This window comes from Notothenia rossii, assembly GCF_949606895.1.
Source record: "Notothenia rossii genome assembly, chromosome: 3".
NCBI lineage: Eukaryota > Metazoa > Chordata > Actinopteri > Perciformes > Nototheniidae > Notothenia > Notothenia rossii.
In genome coordinates this window covers 43,903,787-43,924,896 of record NC_136901.1, presented here as the reverse complement: position 1 = coordinate 43,924,896, position 21,110 = coordinate 43,903,787, and the positions used below count along the sequence as shown (strand labels likewise).

The window sequence follows — 21,110 nt, the reverse complement described above, 5'->3', positions numbered from 1 at the left end:
GATGGCAACGCCGTGGCGCCGGAGATAGGGATCACTGGGACGTACACCGGCCCTGCACCGGGCCCCATACCTGTCTCCTCCGTCCGGAGGGGAGAGATGATGGGGGAATCACCCGGTGATCCCTGAATGGAGGGGACGTAGTCGTCCGACTCGTGCCCTCCACACGGATCCAGGAAATCAAGGGCTTTGTCCCCGGAGTACTCCTCCTGGACGTGCCAATCGTCCTCGGCGGCCGCAGCAGCGAGAGCGTCCGCTCTCTGCTGTCTGAGGGCCAGCGGGAGACGGGCACAATGCGAGCAAGACACCCCGGGATTGAGAGCAGCGTTCGCATGCTCTAATCCCAGGCAGGACTCACACTGTGAGTGCCTGTCAAAACTCATAATGTAGCCCGTTCCGCATACGAGGCAATCCCTGACACAGCCTTGACTTTCCTGTCCAGTCTCCATTTTACCGGAAAACAGAAGCTTTTTAGGAGGAATGCTTGTGTTACGGTAAGTAGCTCTTAACAGAACTGTTTTTGCCTGACAATGCTTCTGCAACGGAGTGCTGAAGAAAAGTGGGAGTAGATAGTAGGGCCTACTTCCTATTTATACGGAAGTGAGCCCGGAGGTGGGGCCCACGTCATAGGTGGGCGTGGATTAAATCTCTCAGTGCTGCACACGTGCAGGAGGGATTACCCAATAGCGATAGCCTTAGAGGGCTGCGCCTTATACGATATAGAACTGATATTTAGGAACACAGCATGTTCGCCTCTGCAGACCATTGACATGCACTAAAACCTGCAGAACACACTACAGGAGAGGAAACACCACAGAAGAAGAATAGGGCCTCTTTATTAACTGTCGTCATGCTCCGATGCCTCTGCAGGTTTCCTCCCGAAAGTGGATTTTCATGCTCACTACCTCTTTTCAGTGTGAGTTTGACTTCCTCTCTCGTAAAAAAAAGTGGTTTACCTCCATTTTAATCATTAAAGCGGTTCAGGCTCCAGCTCCGCAAAACAAATCAGGTAAGTCTCATATTTACGATCAAATCCTTCAATGAAACGTGAAATGTATTTTTTTTAATGCATATTTCCATGTTACGGTCGTCCTTTGCTGATAAGAAGTCATTATTTTGGGTTAACGATGAACTTTCTTTCGACGTGTCACTGCAGTGCATCGTCAAAGTGTTGCATTGATTCACATTTGTATAGACCTAAATACAAAGTTTGCACCCCCTGGTTCTGCTGAAGGCAGATGTTAACGCAACAGCTTCAATAAATTATAAAATTAATAATATTTTAAAATGTTTTGGGATGATCCTTGACTTCCTTGACACAATGTGCAATCGTTTTATTCAGTTTCCACATAAAATGGTAAATGTATTCTTATTTTGTATTAATATGATCATAATAAGTGGTAGTTAAATATCTTATTTAATTCACAGTGTGTGGGCGCTGTTTGCAATGTACTGTAGGCCTAGTTCTGTTGTTGTTATCTCATATCTATTATTAATAGTACTACTAAAAACAATTGTAAAAAAAGAGACAAGATAAAATGTTACACATGAAGAAACATCTTCAGCAACTTGACAACACAAACAGCATTTAGAGAACATTCAGCAACTTGAGGAAACATGCGCAGCGTTCACTAAAAGGAATAACTCAATACATCAGTTACTCATTCATTCAAATGCTTGAAAAAACAACATGAATTTAAAAAGTGATGGAAGGATTTTTCTTTGTTTTGTTTCTTCTTCCAAGTTTTATACCATAAGGATTAAGCGCTGTAATGCTGCCGTTACCAGGGGCAACGTAAACTGAAAATATAGAGTTTTATTTCTTGGTGTTTGTGCCTTTTTTGGACGTGTAAAACATAGGAGACAGAAAAGGGGAAATGACAAGTAACAAAGTTCCCAAGACTTCACAGAGTGTACCTCTCGTAAAGCCGTTGTATTTACATAAAGGCTTTTTGAAAGTCATAATAAAACTTTAAAGACTTCCTCTTTCTATAAATCACAGTTCCTCCGAATTTCTTTCACTTTTGTCACGTTTCCGTCAGACATGGGGAGTAATGGATTACATGTTACAGGATTATCAGGACACCAAAACATAAAAAAGGTATTCCATTACAGTTACATACAAATAATCTGATTACAGTGTTACAGTAGGTTTAAAAAATAAGGATAGATTATAGAGTGGTGCAGGAACGAGTTCTCAAACCGGGAAATTAGTTGGGAAATCCCATTGGACCAGGGAGATGCTGCCTTAGATAGGTTGACACGTACGAGGAGTTGTAGAAATGTCTCACTAAATCTCATTTATTCAAAAGTATTACTGTAACTTCATTCTCCGTTTATTTCTCACGGTTTGAATTCACATCTAGCCTCTAATTTCCACTTCCCTAGAACAGACAAAAGGCTGACTCTACAATCACAATCAGAATACCTTTTAGTCCCACGGAGGGGACATTTGCGTAGTTACAGCAGGAAAAAGAGCCACAGACAGCTTATTGTTATTTATGTTAAATATGTGATACGCATTTAAAAAAGGTACTAAAAAAATACACATCCTGTAACAGTTCTGAGGATTTAGCAGCCAGGTATATATTACACAGTTATTAACGGCATCTATATATATTGCACATAGGTGGTTGGTATTTCAGAGCAGCAAGTTACACAATTTACTAAATACACACCTTGTAACATTCTTAGGATTTAGCAGCCAGGTATATATTACACAGTTATTAATAACCATTGGTTTGTAATTAACATGTATGTACGTTTCAACCATCTGGTCCACACTTCCTGTAATGTCTATTTCATAGCTGTATGTACGTTTCAACCATCTGGTCCACACTTCCTGTACTGTAAACGTGCTTGCTGAGGAACTTCCCCTTCCCTCCTTCTGTAGTGTATAAAGTGTTTGTATTTTCTTTTGCATGTTGTCAGATCTTGTACGAACTGTTTGGTGCAGAGACTCTGTCTTTTCAGCTGAAATATATTAAATCTATTAAATGCTTTTTGACTTTTATTGACTTTATTAAATAACAACAACAATAACGTTGCTTTAAACTTCTATTGTTTTTTTCATTTCTTGCCAAACAGGTTGTTTCTGTTTTTGTGTGGAATTTCCTCCACACGAGGAATTTGACTTGATGTCATGGTGCATACATAAAAGTAAATACAAATTAAATTAAAACACAGATAGAGAACTATTTTTTAAGGGTCCAACACAGAAAAAGGTCATCCTTGCACCCCTTCATTAACCTCTTTGTTTACCTCTCAGCAGAATGGAGCTGTTGACCAATCTCTACCTCCTCCTCTCATTCGCCATGTGTCGAGGTCAAAGGTTGTCCTGCGATCGCTGCGACCCTCGACTCGCCTGTGACTGCTCCCACGCAGGATACACGCTTGTTCCCACGGTAACAGACGGCGCCCTGACCCTTGACCTTTCCTTCAACGACATCGCAGTGGTGACCGGCGGCGACCTGACGGGACACGAGAAACTGCGGATTCTGATTCTACACCGTAATGTTGATAAGGGGTTTATTTTGAGCTATTCTAAATGCATACTTTATTTGTTTTAACTTATTATTTGCCTTTTTGTTTTTTTGCTTGTTTTTTTGTTCACCATGTAAAGCGGCCTTATAGAAATGTAATCAATTATTATTATTATTATTATTATTATTACTAAACCATGTATACTTATTTCCCAGAGTTAAATGCAAATCCATTTTTATCTTTTGTATAATGTCAATTTCTGGATTTTCTTTTTGATATTCTTACTCTCACTGTTAAAATAAAATATAGATTGTTCATTTGTTTGTAAGTGGACAAAATCTGCAAGGGATCAAATACTACTTTTCCTCCATTGTATATATCCCTGCATTTTACTTGCACTATTCTCCTTTTTTCATATCTTATGTAGATTGTATATAGCATTGTTGGAGAAGCCTAGGAGATATCTATAGTGGCCGAAAGGTGCAAACGCGCTACAAAACACGCCCATTAGGAGAAATGTGAGAAAGTGTTTGTAGCTGTAGTGCATATAACAATCTTTGATGGGTTTTACAATTTGAGAGCATCAAACCTGGATTTCTGCTTCGTTTTGCGTCTTTGGCAATGACCAATGACCAATGACCAATGAAATGCCAAGTATAGTGTTGACCAAAGACCCATGCCTCATTGTGATGTTTGAAGATGGAAATAGTAAAAAAAACACATCATGATAACCACTGATAATCAGCGGACCACAGTATGATCCCTGTGGAACTCCGGATGAAGTTTTTGTCCAAATTTCTGATCTTTTTTTAAACCTAAATATTGCTTTCCTCCAGGTAACACACTGTCTGAGATCCATCCGTCAGCGTTTGACTCTCTGTGGAGTCTGGAGCAGCTGGATCTGTCCGAAAACCAGCTGACTGCCATCAACCGCAGATGGTTCAGTAAGCTAGGAGCTCTGCAGGAACTCAACCTGCTCCACAACCCGTACAGGTAACACGCTCAGGGTGCATTATATTCAGAGATGGCAAAAGTACACACATCCTTTACTCAAGTAGAAGTACAGATATTCGTGTTTAAAAATACTCTGGTAAAAATAGAAGTACTGACTAATCTTCTTAACTCAAGTAAAAGTAAAGAAGTATGGCCTTTTGAATGTACTTCAGTAAAAAGTACCCATAACTTTGTGTCCTGGGGCAAGACACTTCACCCTAATTTGCAGTATTTACTGTTCCATGTCTGATATGGGTAATATGTAATGGAAAGGGCTTTGAGCATTCGGAAAAGTGCTCTAATAAATGCAACCAAACACTTATTAAAACTAAAGTAACAAACCTGTTTTGAAAATGTAAGAAGTAGAAAGTACAGGTATTTGTGCTCAGCATGTAAGAAGTAGAAAGTACAGGTATTTGTGTTCAAAATGTAAGAAGTAGAAAGTACAGGTATTTGTATTCAACATGTAAGAAGTAGAAAGTACAGGTATTTGTGTTCAGCATGTAAGAAGTAGAAAGTACAGGTATTTGTGTTCAACATGTAAGAAGTAGAAAGTACAGGTATTTGTGTTCAGCATGTAAGAAGTAAAAAGTACAGGTATTTGTGTTCAGCATGTAAGAAGTAGAAAGTACAGGTATTTGTGTTCAACATGTAAGAAGTAGAAAGTACAGGTATTTGTGTTCAACATGTAAGAAGTAGAAAGTACAGGTATTTGTGTTCAAAATGTAAGAAGTAGAAAGTACAGGTATTTGTGTTCAACATGTAAGAAGTAGAAAGTACAGGTGTTTGTGTTCAACATGTAAGAAGTAGAAAGTACAGGTATTTGTGTTCAGCATGTAAGAAGTAGAAAGTACAGGTATTTGTGTTCAACATGTAAGAAGTAGAAAGTACAGGTATTTGTGTTCAACATGTAAGAAGTAGAAAGTACAGGTATTTGTGTTCAGCATGTAAGAAGTAGAAAGTACAGGTATTTGTGTTCAGCATGTAAGAAGTAGAAAGTACAGGTATTTGTGTTCAACATGTAAGAAGTAGAAAGTACAGGTATTTGTGTTCAACATGTAAGAAGTAGAAAGTACAGGTATTTGTGTTCAAAATGTAAGAAGTAGAAAGTACAGGTATTTGTGTTCAAAATGTAAGAAGTAGAAAGTACAGGTGTTTGTGTTCAACATGTAAGAAGTAGAAAGTACAGGTATTTGAGTTCAAAATGTAAGAAGTAGAAAGTACAGGTGTTTGTGTTCAACATGTAAGAAGTAGAAAGTACAGGTATTTGTGTTCAAAATGTAAGAAGTAGAAAGTACAGGTATTTGTGTTCAACATGTAAGAAGTAGAAAATACAGGTATTAGAGTTCAACATGTAAGAAGTAGAAAGTACAGGTATTTGTGTTCAACATGTAAGAAGTAGAAAGTACAGGTATTAGAGTTCAACATGTAAGAAGTAGAAAGTACAGGTATTTGTATTCAACATGTAAGAAGTAGAAAGTACAGGTATTTGTGTTCAACATGTAAGAAGTAGAAAGTACAGGTATTAGAGTTCAACATGTAAGAAGTAGAAAGTACAGGTATTTGTGTTCAAAATGTAAGAAGTAGAAAGTACAGGTATTTGGGTTCAACATGTAAGAAGTAGAAAGTAAGTGGTGGAGTAAAGTACTGATACCATGAAAATGTACTGACAGTAACAAAGTATTTGTACTCCACTACTTACCACCTCTGGTTATAGTTTATTTTATTAGCTGATATTTATATCCAACTTACAATAAATGCAATCAATTTTGACGACACAAATTCAGAATCCTGCAAGTGCATTAGCTTCAAATGAGCCAAGTGCATTAGCTTTTTAAAAAAAAAAAAACTTATGCTACAACTTATTTTTAGATTTTAAGGGCCAAGGTGCAGTTGAAACAGGTGGGATTGTAATCCACCTCGGATGATGCCTAGACTTTCCTCAGTCCTGATATCCATAGTAAGCTTGTTCCCCCATTCTGGAGACAGGATAGTAAACAGATGGGTTTTAGTTCTGGGTCTGAGTATACAGAACAAGCTCAAATCTCCACAAAGGGTCTACATATTGTTTGTTTTGTGTCCTCCAGCTGCCTGGGAACTCGTCCAGTGTTGCAGAGGTTGGTCAGGCTGAGGAGGCTGATGTTCGGAGGTCCTGCTCTGGAGGAACTGAGGAGAAGGGATCTGTCTGGAGTCTCTCAGCTGAAGGAGCTCACTGTGCAGGCAAACAACCTGAGGAGGTAACTCAAATCCTGGAGACTGAAATGGTTAAGTGTCAGACAGACGTCAACTTATACTTTGTTAAATGTTGTCAGAAATATTACAGTGACTTACTTACATATTATCACAAAGGTGTATAGCGAAGTATGCTCAACATAAATATAAAACACGACATGCAATATAAGGAAGGTTCGTATTACCCAAATCTAAATGAAATATGAGACAGAAAACAGTCATATACTATCAACTGGAACTCTTTACCCGTCCATATCATTCAGGAACACTCTCATGTACAATTCAACTGGTTGCTAAAAAATGATGAGCTGTTTTGTTTCAGTTTAGTTTTATGAATGTTTGACAGTGTGTGTGAGGACCCCAGGAAGAAGAGCCAATGCTCATGCTAGTGCTAATGGAGATCCTAACAAAGAACAAACAACAACGAGGTGCGAGACTGAATCTGTACTGGTTGTTTTCCAAGAAGTAACAAGAAACGAATCGTGAAAGAAAGCACGGCCATGTGGTCAAGGAATGAGTCCTCAATCCTGCGAATGAGAACGCATTTAACCACTTTCTTGTTCTCTGTTGTCCCCTGGTCTGGAAGTCAATGGTTATCTGAATGTGTTTTTGGTTGTTAGCCGGAAATAAGGTCTGTGATTAAGAGATTTCTATTCCAACCCTAACCCAAACCCTAATTTCCTTTAATGGGGTTGGTTTGCAAGAACACAAAACAAAATAGATTTGAAGATAGAGGGTAAGGTAAGGACAAAATACCAAATGAGTTATTAATTATTATTATTATTATTATTATTATTATTATTATTATTATTATTATTATCAACAATAATATCCTAAATATTTACCCAAGTTACAATTGTTTCATGTAGAAATGTTGTCTCACTATTCCCAACTCTATCGTCCTGTTTCTCTCCATGTTGCAGGTACGAGTCCGGAGCGCTAGCTGACGTTTGGCCATTGGGTCGAGTCACTTTAAGCCTCCACGGTCCATTTCTAACAAACATAGCTCTAGCTTCGGATGTGATCGGGGACGTGTCCTACCCTGAGACGCCTATTATTCTGAAAGACCTGCATCTGAATCAGTCCGTTCAGCCCTTCAGAGAGATGGCCAGGCGGAGAGTCAGGTCTGTACACAATATGTTCTCCTTTTGTTTCAGTGCTTCTATTTTCCAATGCTGAAGCAACACGAATGTCCCGTAGCCTCTCTTAATGGTAGCTCTTCCTCATCAACTTGCATATAAATTAAACTTTAGAAACAAGATGGCTAATCCAAAAGTTAAAATAAACTCTTAATGTATTTCATCTTTTACTTTCACCAACATATTTTCTGGAAAATGTTTATTGGACGACGAGACAAGACTTAAGTAGTATGAAACATTTCAGCACTGAAAATACTGGACAAAATCTACAATACTTAGACCCTCCAGAAAAACGCGATTCTGCGATCGCAGAATTTACCGCATAATCAGCAAAATGGCGCAGATTTCTAAAAGGCCGCATATTTATCAAAAGGCCGCATAATCCCCGCATTTTTCCACACAAAATTGAGGGGGAAAAAAGTTAACTCGTCTTGACGTGACGTCATCAGCTCGCGCATCACATAATGTAAACAACACTGTATAGAGTGAACGTGTGGAGCTCACACGATAGAGAAAACACCAAGATGAAAAAAATCTAGTCCATCTCATTTACCGACGAACATTTCTACTAAAGACCGGGCAAAAAGTGGGGGGAAACTATTCTGCACCCCGTGCAACTGTGTGTTGGAGCATAAGAGAAAATCGACGGTGACGACCCACTTTGATCCATTCAAACATTCGAAAATGCTTTCTGCTGCTGCGGACAAGAAAGCCATTCAACTCCTACAAGATTGAAGCTGCTCAGATAACGAACGAGTAAATGAAAACAGAATGAGGCGGAGAAGTGTGTGTGTGTGTGTGTGTGTGTGTGTGTGTGTGTGTGTGTGTGTGTGTGTGTGTGTGTGTGTGTGTGTGTGTGTGTGTGTGTGTGTGTGTGTGCGTGCGTGCGTGCGTGAGATTAAAATAGCCCAATTGCTTTTACAATAAATAAACATTGAATGTGTTTAATTGAATAGTAAAGGGGTTTAACGTTAGTGGCAGGTTGTGTGTGAGAGAGAATAAATAAGACAGCCCATTATTTAAAAAAAAATCGATAATTTTTTCCCGCATATTTCGCAACTTTCCGCATATTTCGCAACTTCCCGCAGTTTCACCGCATAAAATCACATAAAACTCCGCATGTTTAATCGCATAATCAAGGATTGTAGCCAGCATAATCAAGGATTTTTGCCCGCGTTTTTCTGGAGGGTCTAAATACTCATTGTGATGCAGCACTCTTTCAATAAGCCACATGCTAACCAATATAAATCACAACATTATCAGACACAAGCGTCTAATTCTCAAATCTCCACAAACGAGTGAGTAAACATATTAACGAACACAGGAGTACTATTATTTGCCACAATTAATACCACTCACCTTGCGTATAGTAGATTGTAAACATTAGAAACAAGATGGCCACCCAAACAGAACAATGCTGAAACTACTTTGTTCCACAAGGGATAAACAACAATAACTTTTAGCGAAACAGCGACACCTGGTGGCCCGTCAACACTGCTACAATCGTTGATAATCCTTCACCACATGCTTTGAAGAGCTTGGAAACACTTTAGATCTACATTTAACAAAAGTGCCTCAAAATAATCAACACAAATGTTCATTGCCCAGAATATTAACAGCAGAAAATATGTAGAATATCACAACATAAGACATGCTAGAAGGATTTATATATTGTGAGATGTAATTCAAGCAAGTAACCCTAACCCCAGAAAATGGTGACCAAACCAAAAAGTCATTCTTCGATGATGTCTTTCTTCAGGAGAGTTACCTTCTGCAACCTTTCCGTGTCCGATAAGGGCATTGTTGACTTCCTTGAGGCGGTGGATGGCGAGCCGATCACCTCCCTGTTCATTGACGGCGCCACGCTGATCGGCGAGGGCAGGTAGGAAAACAAACATCTATCAGTCTTCTTTCTAGATTGAAAGGCAAGCAAGTTTATTTATATAGACCCTTTCAACACAAGGCAATTCAAAGAGCTTTACAACAATGAAAAACATTAAGAAATAGTGCAGCGGAAACACATTATAAACTGGCATTTCAAAACATTCATTAAAAAGCAAAGCTAATAAAACATGAATATCACAGGTACATGAATAACAGTTACAGTGCAGTTTAAGATATGAATAGCTCAATTAAAAGCAGATAACTGAACTTCTCCATGTTTAGTTCTGACTCTGGGGACAGGAAGCTGACCAGTCCCTGAAGACCTGGGAGTTCTGGATGGTTGATCATTTAGCAGCAGATCAGAATAAACCATTCAATGCTTTATAAACCAGCAGCAGTATGAAGTCGCTGACAGGAAGCCAGAGTAAAGACTTCAGAACTGGACTGATCCACTTTCTTAGTGTCAGTGAGGACTCGAGCAGCAGCGTTCTGAAACAGCTGCAGCTTTCTAATAGATGTCTTAGTGAGACCTGTGAAGACACCATTACAGTAGTCAAGTCTTCTGAAGATGAAAGCAAAGCCTGCTGAAAGGCTTTATAAAAACCCTTCAGAGATAGAAAAGCGACAGACATAGGGACTTTTGGATGTAAGCCACAAATGTGCAGGTAATGTGCATACTGTACTGTCACCCATTATTGAGTTTATATATCTTGTAATTATAAATAAAAGCCGCTTCATATACTAGTGATCAACTGTTGGTTGAATGACTGCTTGATAATGTGGTTTGTTGGTTGGTGTTAGGTGGGAGAGAGCCAGATTGACCGATCATAAAAACATCGATGAGTTCTTCCTTCGAAACATTGTGGTGCTGAATGTCTTTCAGTTCAGCTCGTTGCTGCAGCTGGGGTTTTTGCTGCAGTACCCCAGAAAGGTGTCCATCATAAACTCTCAGGTATCTGTCACATGGGGTTGTCTGAATGTTAAAGGTCACCTATTGTGCAAAATCCACAATCCACATCAACATGTGTCCCCTCTTCTTCATGTCTCATCTACATCAACATGTGTCCCCTCTTCTTCGTGTCTCTTCTACATCAACATGTGTCCCCTCTTCTTCATGTCTCTTCTACATCAACATGTGTCCCCTCTTCTTCATGTCTCTTCTCCATCAACATGTGTCCCCTCTTCTTCATGTCTCTTCTACATCAACATGTGTCCCCTCTTCTTCGTGTCTCTTCTACATCAACATGTGTCCCCTCTTCTTCATGTCTCTTCTACATCAACATGTGTCCCCTCTTCTTCATGTCTCTTCTACATCAACATGTGTCCCCTCTTCTTCATGTCTCTTCTCTATCAACATGTGTCCCCTCTGTGTAAAGAGACTCTGAAAGTTTCAGGAACAAAGATTCTCTCTTTTTTTTTAATCCATTTCTATAAAAACCTGTCTGAAAATGAGCTGATCAGATTTTGGCCACTTTATGATGTCATAACGATGTTTTGGCTTGGTAACCATTAGCCAATCAGCAACCAAGGTAACCCCCCCAGGGCTAAACCGAAGAACCGGTTCTGAACCTGAAAAGCTCTAGCACAGATCTTGAACCGGAGTTGCGTTGGTGTGAATCTCCTCCTAGAGCACCATTGAGTTCTTTGTAACCAAATGTCTCTCAGAGGGGCGTGGGGAGGGGCTCCTTATTTTCATCGAAAGTAACAGACAGAGAATCAGCACTTTGGAAACAGGGCTGAAACAGAGGGGATTATGGGAAATACTGCAATGATCTGTTTGGTGTTTCAGCCAATCAGAGACAGGCTCTGGATATCTGAGACCTGTGATATATTGATGAGAAACAGTATGACAGGGGACCTTTAAGAAAATGTTTCTGGTATCATTATATTTACTCCACTACTTATTTTTTTGACGACTTTTTACTTCTTACATGTTGAACACAAATACCTGTACTTTCTACTTCTTACATGTTGAACCCAAATACCTGTACTTTCTACTTCTTACATATTGAACACAAATACCTGTACTTTCTACTTCTTACATTTTGAACACAAATACCTGTACTTTCTACGTCTTACATGTTGAACAAAAATTCCTGTACTTTCTACTTCTTACATATTGAACACAAATACCTGTACTTTCTACTTCTTACATGTTGAACAAAAATACCTGTACTTTCTACTTCTTACATTTTGAACACAAATACCTGTACTTTCTACGTCTTAAGTTACATGTTGAACAAAGATTCCTGTACTTTCTACTTCTTACATGTTGAACTCAAATACTTGTACTTTCTACTTCTTACATTTTGGACACAAATACCTATACTTTCTACTTCTTACATTTTGGACACAAATACCTGTACTTTCTACTTCTTACATGTTGAACACAAATACCTGTACTTTCTACTTCTTACATGTTGAACACAAATACCTGTACTTTCTACTTCTTACACTTTGAACACAAATACCTGTACTTTCTACTTCTTACATGTTGAACACAAATACCTGTACTTTCTACTTCTTACATTTCGAACCCAAATACCTTTACTTTCTACTTCTTACATGTTGAACCCAAATACCTGAACTTTCTACTTCTTACATTTCGAACCCAAATACCTTTACTTTCTACTTCTTACATGTTGAACACTAATACCTGTACTTTCTACTTCTTACATGTTGAACAAAAATACCTGTACTCTCTACTTCTTACATGTTGAACACTAATACCTGTACTTTCTACTTCTTACATGTTGAACAAAAATACCTGTACTCTCTACTTCTTACATATTGAACACAAATACCTGTACTTTCTACTTCTTACATGTTGAACACAAATACCTGTACTTTCTACTTCTTACATGTTGAACACAAATACCTGTACTTTCTACTTCTTACATGTTGAACAAAAATACCTGTACTTTCTACTTCTTACATGTTGAACACAAATACCTGTACTTTCTACTTCTTACATGTTGAACACAAATACCTGTACTTTCTACTTCTTACACTTTGAACCCAAATACCTGTACTTTCTACTTCTTACACGTTGAACTCAAATACCTGTACTTTCTACTTCTTACATGTTGAACAAAAATACCTGTACTTTCTACTTCTTACATGTTGAACACAAATACCTGTACTTTCTACTCCTTACATGTTGAACAAAAATACCTGTACTTTCTACTTCTTACATGTTGAACACAAATACCTGTACTTTCTACTTCTTACATGTTGAACAAAAATACCTGTACTTTCTACTTCTTACATGTTGAACACAAATACCTGTACTTTTTACTTCTTACATGTTGAACACAAATACCTGTACTTTCTACTTCTTACATGTTGAACACAAATACCTGTACTTTCTACTTCTCACATTTTCCAAACAGGCTGGTTCCTTTAGTCTGAATGTGTGTTTGGTGGCGTGATCATTATTATTTAGAGTCATTGCGTGCCTATTGATTTGAACACGATCCGTGTATCCATCATTTCCTGGTCTTCTCTAAAGAAGAGGGACCAATGAAAACGTTGTCATGTTGCCGTTGTTCAGCATGGAAACATTCATTAGCTAACAATGACATTATTGTTCTATTAATATAAAGGGAGGTCAGGTACTCTTTAAAACAGCTGCTAGTTATGGGTACTTTTTACTGAAGTACATTTTGAAGTTCTTTACTTTGACTTGAGTAAAGAAGTTTAGTCAGTACTTCTACTTTTACCAGAGTATTTTTAAACACGAGTATCTGTAGTTCTACTTGAGTGAAGGATGTGAGTGCTTTTGCCATCACTGAGTATAATAGGGGACCTTTAAGAATACAATTAGGGGATGTAATTAAAATGTGCTTTTCCACTCGAGGTGTTTGTGATGCCCTGTGCCACAGCCCACATGCTGCTGAACCTTCAATACCTGGACCTGTCCGACAACCTGCTGACCGACCTGACTCTGACTGAGACGCTGTGCAATGGTGACGGCACGCTGAAGGACCTCCGAGTCTTAAACGTCAGCGGAAATGCTCTGAAGGTACCTCCATTTAGACCTAAAGACGTATCATTTAGGGTTTTCCTTTGCCAACTGTTAATATTATGGGCAATGAACATGTGTATTGATTATTTTGAGGCACTTTTGTTGTACCTACACGTAGATCTAAAGTGTTTCCAAGTTGTGATTGCACTCTCAGGTGTCGCTGTTTAAATGCAAGTTATCAATCAATCAATGTTTATTTATATAGCCCAATATCACAAATGTTACATTTGTCTCAGTGGACTTCACAGTTTGTACAGAATATCAGTATGACAATACGACACCCTCTGTCCTTAGACCCTCACATCGTACAAGGAAAAACTTCCAGAGAAAACCCCACAGTTTAAAGGGAAAAATGGGAGAAACCTCAGGGAGAGCAACAGAGGAGGGATCCCTCTCCCAGGACGGACAGACGTGCAATAGATGCCGTGTATAAATTGAAAAGATAATACATTTGCAACATAGGTAGTCCAAATGTTTGGAAATGCATGTGTGTATACTAAGAATATGAATCCACGAGGATATCCATCCAGGACATCCAAGTTATTGTTTTTTATCCGATGTGGAACACCTGAACTTTTGAAAAAACATCCAAAACATTCATCTGTTTGCAAATTACAAATTATTTATCTAATATCATATTCCAATTACTTGTATAGACTCTTCTTGCACTATTCTTTCAGTTTTATCATGTTGCTCTGTTGGAGGAGCCTGTGACCTGATATGTTCATTGACATTTCTACACTCTAGCTACGGTATATCCAAATGACAATAAAAGCCTTGAATCTTGACTGTGGCTGAGAGGGAGTGCAATCTTCTTTCAATCAGAAGGTTGTCGACGTATCCTTGGGCAAGATACTTAACCCCGAGGTGCTGCGGATGTCCAACGGTGTATGAATGATGACATGTAGTATCTAAAGAGCTTTAAGGGGTCGTAAAGCGCTATATAAGTACAGTCCATTCACCATTGTTGTGGTTTTATACAACATTGATACCACCTAATAATTACAAAGAAGGTCCATAATTCCTAATTTACCATGATATTTACCATGGTAATCGTAGGCTGTGTAGTGCTATATATCCTTTATTTAACCAGGTAAAAGTCTCATTATAGGCGTGTTCACACCTGAGCGCTTTTCCCGTTTAGTTCCGTTAGTACCCCTTATGTCGCGTTCACAGCAAAAAGAGTACTTAGTGCTGGGAACTTTTACCCTCATTTGTAGTGCCTGCTGAGAGGTGGTACTCTCCTGGGGGGAAAAAGTGACCCAGTTCTGATTGGCTGGGGGAATTGCAAACCACGCCCCGTAAAACTCTGAAATGTTTTCTAGAGCCGCCATTTTATTATCCTTGCATTAGCATGATTAGCATTAGCATTAGCCCAGCGCACAAATGCAGAGAGACTAACTTATGGCAACACAAAAGAAAACATGGGAGCGGTGGAGATGAGGAGGTGTCGGCGCTCTGGCGATTTACTCAGAAGGTAACTCCGGGGACTTCCGGCCGGGGACTTCGGGTGGCAGTATACGCCGTGAAGTTGTTTGCGGCCTGCCAGTAAACCCAAAGCAGAAGAAGAAGAAGTGACGTCAGCGGCTCATTTGCGTTATCTTCCCCCATGGAACTTATTCCGGTGTGAACGCGATCTGCTCTTAGTTCAATAGGGGAACTAAATGCTGGGAACTAAGTGCTGGGAACTAAGTACGGCTAAGTACTTGGTGTGAACGCGGCTATTGAGATTAAAATCTCTTCTTCCAGAGCGACCTGGACAAGAGGGCAAAATGAACAATGTTAATACAAATGAACAAAGACAATACAGGCAGACGGTCGTAAAGCACAAATGAAATGGCACATTAACCAGTCAATATGCAAATAATAGAAACTATTATAAAACGTAAAAAACTGGCACAATTATGGGATACAGCAATCACGTCGACCAATGGATTCTTGTTCTCTGTCCTTTAAGATGGACCTGAATTCCCCCATAGTGATACAATTTGAGAGTTTCAGCTCCTTCTGTACATTATCCCAAGCATAAGGGGCAGCATATTAGCAGTACTCCTTTCAATCTAAGAATACATTGAAGAATAAGGCCCCAGATTTTAAGACGACGTTGCTTCTCTGCAGTCTTTGTCCACGGTGAGCCGGCTGGTGACGAATCTCTCCAAACTGACCCACCTGGACGTCAGCAGGAACGGATTCATCTCCATGCCCGGGGGCTGCTCCTGGCCTTCCACCCTGCGATACCTCAACATCTCCTGGGCCAAACTCACAACCATCTCCCCCTGTCTACCCGAAACTCTGGAGGTACTGAGAGAGAGTAATCCAATACAGAACACACTACAACAGCTGTGAACATAAACACACCTCCACCCTTCAAAGACCGTCACCTCAAACATTCATAAATATTTATAAAGCATTTATGGAAATTGTTAGCATCTATTTAGGAACACAATTATATTTGCACTTTTGAAGTTTTGAATATTGACAGTTTATAGCCTGTAAAATGTGTAAACATTTAAATTGAGATCTAATTTAGTGTGGATTTCTATTACTGAAGTTAGAGATGCCAACGGAATTGTGTTATGCCTTTGAATGATGACAATAAAAAGGTATTCTGACACAGTGCTGCTTCTCGTACTTAAACAATAGATCTTAAGACTTTGTCCAGCATTGTATTTTATCCTTCACAGGTTTTGGATCTGAGCAACAACGATCTAAAAGCCTTCATTCTGATCCTTCCTTCCCTGAGAGAGCTCCATCTCTCTGGGAACAAGATACTGAGCCTTCCCCCTGGATGGATGTTCCCAAACCTGCAAACACTGACCATACAGGTGAGGACCAATCTTAATATTTCTTATTGTATTCTTCAAGCCCCGGGGAATGCGCCAGATTATAGTAGTGGCCAAACAAATGTATTGCATGCAGGGTTTAAATTGTTAAAGGTCCCATGTCATGCTTTTCCGGTTATGACCCGTCCCCTTCTGTGTTATGAAGGTTTTTATGCATGTAAACGGTCTGCAGAGTCAAAACCCTCAAAGTACACCCTGTAGGGAGTAAAACTCTAACACAGAAAATACCTCCCCAAAACTCCTTGTTGGAGATACGTCACTGTCCATTGATTCTTCCGGGTAAGCATGATGTCATGCGTTACCCGGAACCAAATGGACCAATCCGTGGAGCCGTTACGTTACGTCCGCGGAGCCGTTACGTTAAGCCCCCGCTGATTGGTCCAAATTGACCAATCCACACACACACTCAGTGCAGGCAGCTCTGCTGATCTCTCCTCCCTGGCTGCAGGCTGATAACTAGGGGTGGGTGATACCACTAAATCTTGATTCGATCCGATACCAAGTATTTCAGGGCCAGTATCGCCGATACCGATTTATAGCGTCTTATGTACTTTCATATACGTAGGGGAGAGCTGCATGACATGATTTTTGAGCTGAAAGCATCATAAATAGACTAAATCTGAATTCATTTTCATGAATACAGACAGGACAGTTTTTATAGACAAATACAAATTTTACTTTTGAAAATTTAAAGTGCAAACATGAAAAATAACAATACAAAGTGGCCAGAGTAGCGAACTTTGTTCTTGCACACATCACAGTTCGCTAAGTTTGAATTGCCAGTTGTGAAATTGCTCCACACAACGCTCCTCTTTCTCTCAGCCATCATGCGCGTGTGTGTGTTGCTCTCGCGGGTCGCTGGCTGCTGCTGTCCTGCCGGCTGCTGCTGTCCTGCCGGCTGCTGCTGTCCTGCCGGCTGCTGTCAGTCAGCTTGATGACCGGCGTTCAGGCAGGGAGCGCGCTGCTCGTGCACGAGCCTCGAGGAGAGGAGGACAGCAGTGGAGAGAGAAGAAAAGAGCATATACTTGTGTTCGTCTGCACATCGTTTTTTTAAGAAATTGAAGAGTAGAGGAGACGGAAAAAAATATATAAAAGTATTGATCCTATTGGCTCTAGTATCGATATTTTGAAACGTAACGTAATATCAGAAGTATCGATATTTTGGGATCGATCCGCCCACCCCTACTGATAACAGACAGTTGGGATCGCGGCAAAATTCTCTCTGCAGCCCCATTCTCACAGCGTTTATCAACCTTTTTCTTACTCAATATCAAGCCACACTTATTGTTTTTACTTCGGCTGTGACTTTATGTGTGCTCAGGCTGAGTTTGACTGTGTTTCGCTGTGTATCGCTAAACAAGGAAACCACACCTCCACGGAGCTCAGCGCGATTCACAACCTCCCGACCAATCAGAGCACACTGTGCTCACAGGGAGGGTGGGGGCTGGAGCTACTGGAGCTACAACGAGCCGTTAAAGGCAGAGAGTGAAATTCAGTGAATACACGTAGTTTACAGAGATGCTGGATGAGAAAACAAAGTGATTTTGGAAAATTGCACAATATAAATCTATTCTAGTAGACCTCAACAATGGAATTATGATCAGTGGAAATGGCCATGACATGGGACCTTTAATATAAAAATATGAATCAGAATTCCTATATTCGTCCCACAAAGGGGAAATGTACGTTGTTACAGCACACTGTAGAAAGAGACTCTTATATAAAAGGCATGCACATTCATGTAAAGACTTATTACAATTGACAGAAGTACACATTCGGGTAGAGAGTAAGAAGCAGCAGTATTTATATAATGAAGAGAGTGTAAAATTATGGAATATTAAGTGTGTTATACAACAGTAGTAAAATGATTACTGCACATAGATACATAAAGCTTCATGTACTGTACCGGGGTGTGTCCATTCCCGTCAATCCGCTTCTCTGCATTGACTTTGCTTCTGGTGTGAAATCTGTCCAGGGACTACAGATACAAAATAGCCTCTTGGCTTACTCACATTTACAGAGATGTTGATTAATGTGCACTGTCCCTGTTAAATAAATGAATAAATAAACTCTGAAAAAATAGCCTACCATGAGTGTGACCCCCTGCTTGCCCTTCCACAGTCAAACACCCTGAACATGTTCACCCGTTCGGACCTCCAGGCATACAGACGCCTCCAGGACCTCTGGGCGGGCAAAAACAAATTTTTCTGCTCCTGCGACTTTGTCTACTTCCTCCAGTCGGCCATTAAAGGAGGCGAAGATGTGCATTTATCAGACGGAGAGGACGCCTACGTCTGCGATTCCCCTCTCTACCTGCAGGGGGAGCCAGCGGGGCGGGTGAGGCTCTCTGTGGTTGTGTGCCGGCGGGTTTTGTTTGTGTCCGTGAGTTGTGTGGTGGCGTTGATCATTGGCGTCTTGGTGTGTGTCCTGCTGTGGCGCCTTCATGCGTTCTGGTATCTCAGGATGATGTGGGCGTGGCTAAAGGCCAAGAGAAGCTCCCGGCGGCGACAACGAAGAGAAGAGCTGCTATCTTACGACGCCTTTGTGTCGTACAGCGAGAGAGATGCTAGCTGGGTGGAAAACTTCTTGGTACCCGAGCTGGAGGAGCCGAGGTAACCTCAAACACACTAGACTTTAATTCAAGGTCACCTGTTATGCAAAATCCACTTTTTCATTTATTTTATACATCAACATGTGTGAAAGTTTCAGGAAACATATTTACTCACTTTTTGTCCTGATTTTATATAAAAACCTGTCTAAAAATGAGCTGATCAGATTTTGGCCACTTTATGATGTCATAACGATTTGGCTTGTGTAACCATTAGCCAATCACCAACCAAGCTAACATTTCCAAGTCGGCCAAGCCATTTTTAAACTACTGTCAGCATGGGCTACAATGCTAATCACGCAACTTATCCTAATTGTGCAAATTGCCTAACATATGCAGGTTAGCATCCGGCAGTTTCTATGTGCTGGGGACCCTACTCAACATTTCTAGCATAAAACGTTGGGGTCCTCAACATTTACAGGTTCAAAAAAGGACTCTATGAGCAGCTGGCAAACAGACCAACAACCAAATTCTGTTTAGAAACTTGACCTGCTCTCTGGTTTTTACTCTTACAGGGAGAACGATGGAGACTCTCTGAATCCCCGACCTCTGACCCTGTGCCTCCACAAACGGGACTTCCTTCCCGGTCACTGGATTGTGGACAACATCATGAGCGCCATGGAGCGCAGCCGGCGTACCGTCTTCATTCTGTCCGAGAACTTCGTCCAGTCCGAGTGGTGCCGCTACGAGCTCGACTTCTCCCACTTCCAGCTTTTCGATGGGGAGACCGGCAGTAACGCGGCCATCTTGATCCTGCTCGAACCGCTGTCCAAGGATGACATACCGAAACGCTTCTGCAAACTGCGCAAACTCATGAGCTCCACCACCTACCTGGAGTGGCCTCGGGAGGAGGAACGAAGCGGGGAATTCTGGAGGAAAGTCCGCAACGCTCTGAGAGACGAAGAAGAGGAGGAGGAGGGTTGAGAGGGAAAGTCATTTGCATTTTAGAGTGCGTAAGTGTTGCCCAATGAAAAGTACGCCAAAAGCCCTATGAATACCCGCATTGGTCACAACGGTCAAAAAGTTACCCCTATTTCTGGCTACGTAACGGAAGTGCTTTGGTGAAATCCGCTCTATACAAATCAGACTAAAGAAGGTGGTTTTATTTCCCTATTTTAATTCATGTACCACAGTACTGGTGTCAAAAAGAAGCCACCAAATAGTTAATGGGGTTAGTTAAGTAGTCTGTAATGACTCAGTAAACAATCACGTTACTTGGTGGCTAGCTAGCTAACAGTCGTAACATCAGATGTGCAATTTAAAACAACACTTTATGGTTGAAGTTCACACACTGCACACGTGTTCACAGTGCACAACGTGGCAGTGTACGAAGGGAAGTATCCACATTGAGACACAGCATTAGGGTTCATCCCAAGTGGGACATTTATTCGCTCCTAAACTTAACCGGAAGTTGTTTTGGTGCGCCATCTTGAAGACCATCCCAAAGCGTGAGGATCGAAGAAAGATGAGCAAGGAAGCACCTGAGCGTCCTTTAGTGACGTTTTATGAACCGCCGATACGCCCCCTTATTGTGTATTGGTCACTCATTGGACGCTGCAGCTGATTGGACAGAACCAATGCATCTCAACATCCATTTGGGAGGGTATGTCCGACAAGTGGTGTACATTTCTGAAACCGTCAATCGGGCAATCAAGCTTGATTCTGCTGAGTTGCTTTAGAAATGATCAGTTTGTGTCCCATTACAGACACACCTTTTGGTCTTCACGTAATCAACAATCTGCATTAATCAGATCATTCTGGTAGAGCCAAGGGTTTTTTGGCTCAAATATTACTTTGCAGGTGTTTGTTTTAATGACAATGAGAAATAAAAAGGCTGTGATGATTCCAGGAAATATATTGTTGTTGTTTGTCATTAAAGGTGAAGGGGAGGGTGAAGGGCCACT

At 40.5% G+C, this 21,110-nt stretch overlaps 1 protein-coding gene across 3 annotated transcripts; it reads left to right on the top strand.

The window, feature by feature from the left end:
- The first annotated feature begins 738 nt into the window (after positions 1–738).
- LOC307031444 (toll-like receptor 2) lies at positions 739–21,059 on the top strand. 3 transcript variants are annotated; one of them, XM_079668567.1, is made up of 12 exons: positions 739–1,006; positions 3,269–3,507; positions 4,317–4,473; positions 6,561–6,710; positions 7,629–7,829; positions 9,604–9,726; positions 10,530–10,680; positions 13,588–13,752; positions 15,874–16,053; positions 16,440–16,580; positions 18,720–19,210; positions 19,722–21,059. In XM_079668567.1, the coding sequence occupies exons 2-12, from the start codon at positions 3,270–3,272 to the stop codon at positions 20,128–20,130; spliced, it is 2,406 nt and encodes an 801-aa protein (XP_079524693.1). In that variant the 5' UTR covers positions 739–1,006; position 3,269; the 3' UTR covers positions 20,131–21,059. The 3 variants fall into 3 exon arrangements, with proteins under 3 accessions (XP_079524693.1, XP_079524692.1, XP_079524694.1); XM_079668566.1 differs by having other exon boundaries at positions 3,266–3,507; XM_079668568.1 differs by lacking the exon at positions 739–1,006 and adding an exon at positions 2,029–2,098.
- Positions 21,060–21,110: the final 51 nt, after the last annotated feature.

Bases quoted from the DNA above. Each gene is read 5' to 3' on its own strand.
- LOC307031444 (XM_079668567.1), top strand. From the start codon at position 3,270: ATGGAGCTGTTGACCAATCTCTACCTCCTCCTCTCATTCGCCATGTGT. The intron at 10,681-13,587 runs GTATCTGTCACA...TTTCCACTCGAG, and splicing joins TGTCCATCATAAACTCTCAG to GTGTTTGTGATGCCCTGTGC. The intron at 13,753-15,873 runs GTACCTCCATTT...GCTTCTCTGCAG, and splicing joins TCAGCGGAAATGCTCTGAAG to TCTTTGTCCACGGTGAGCCG.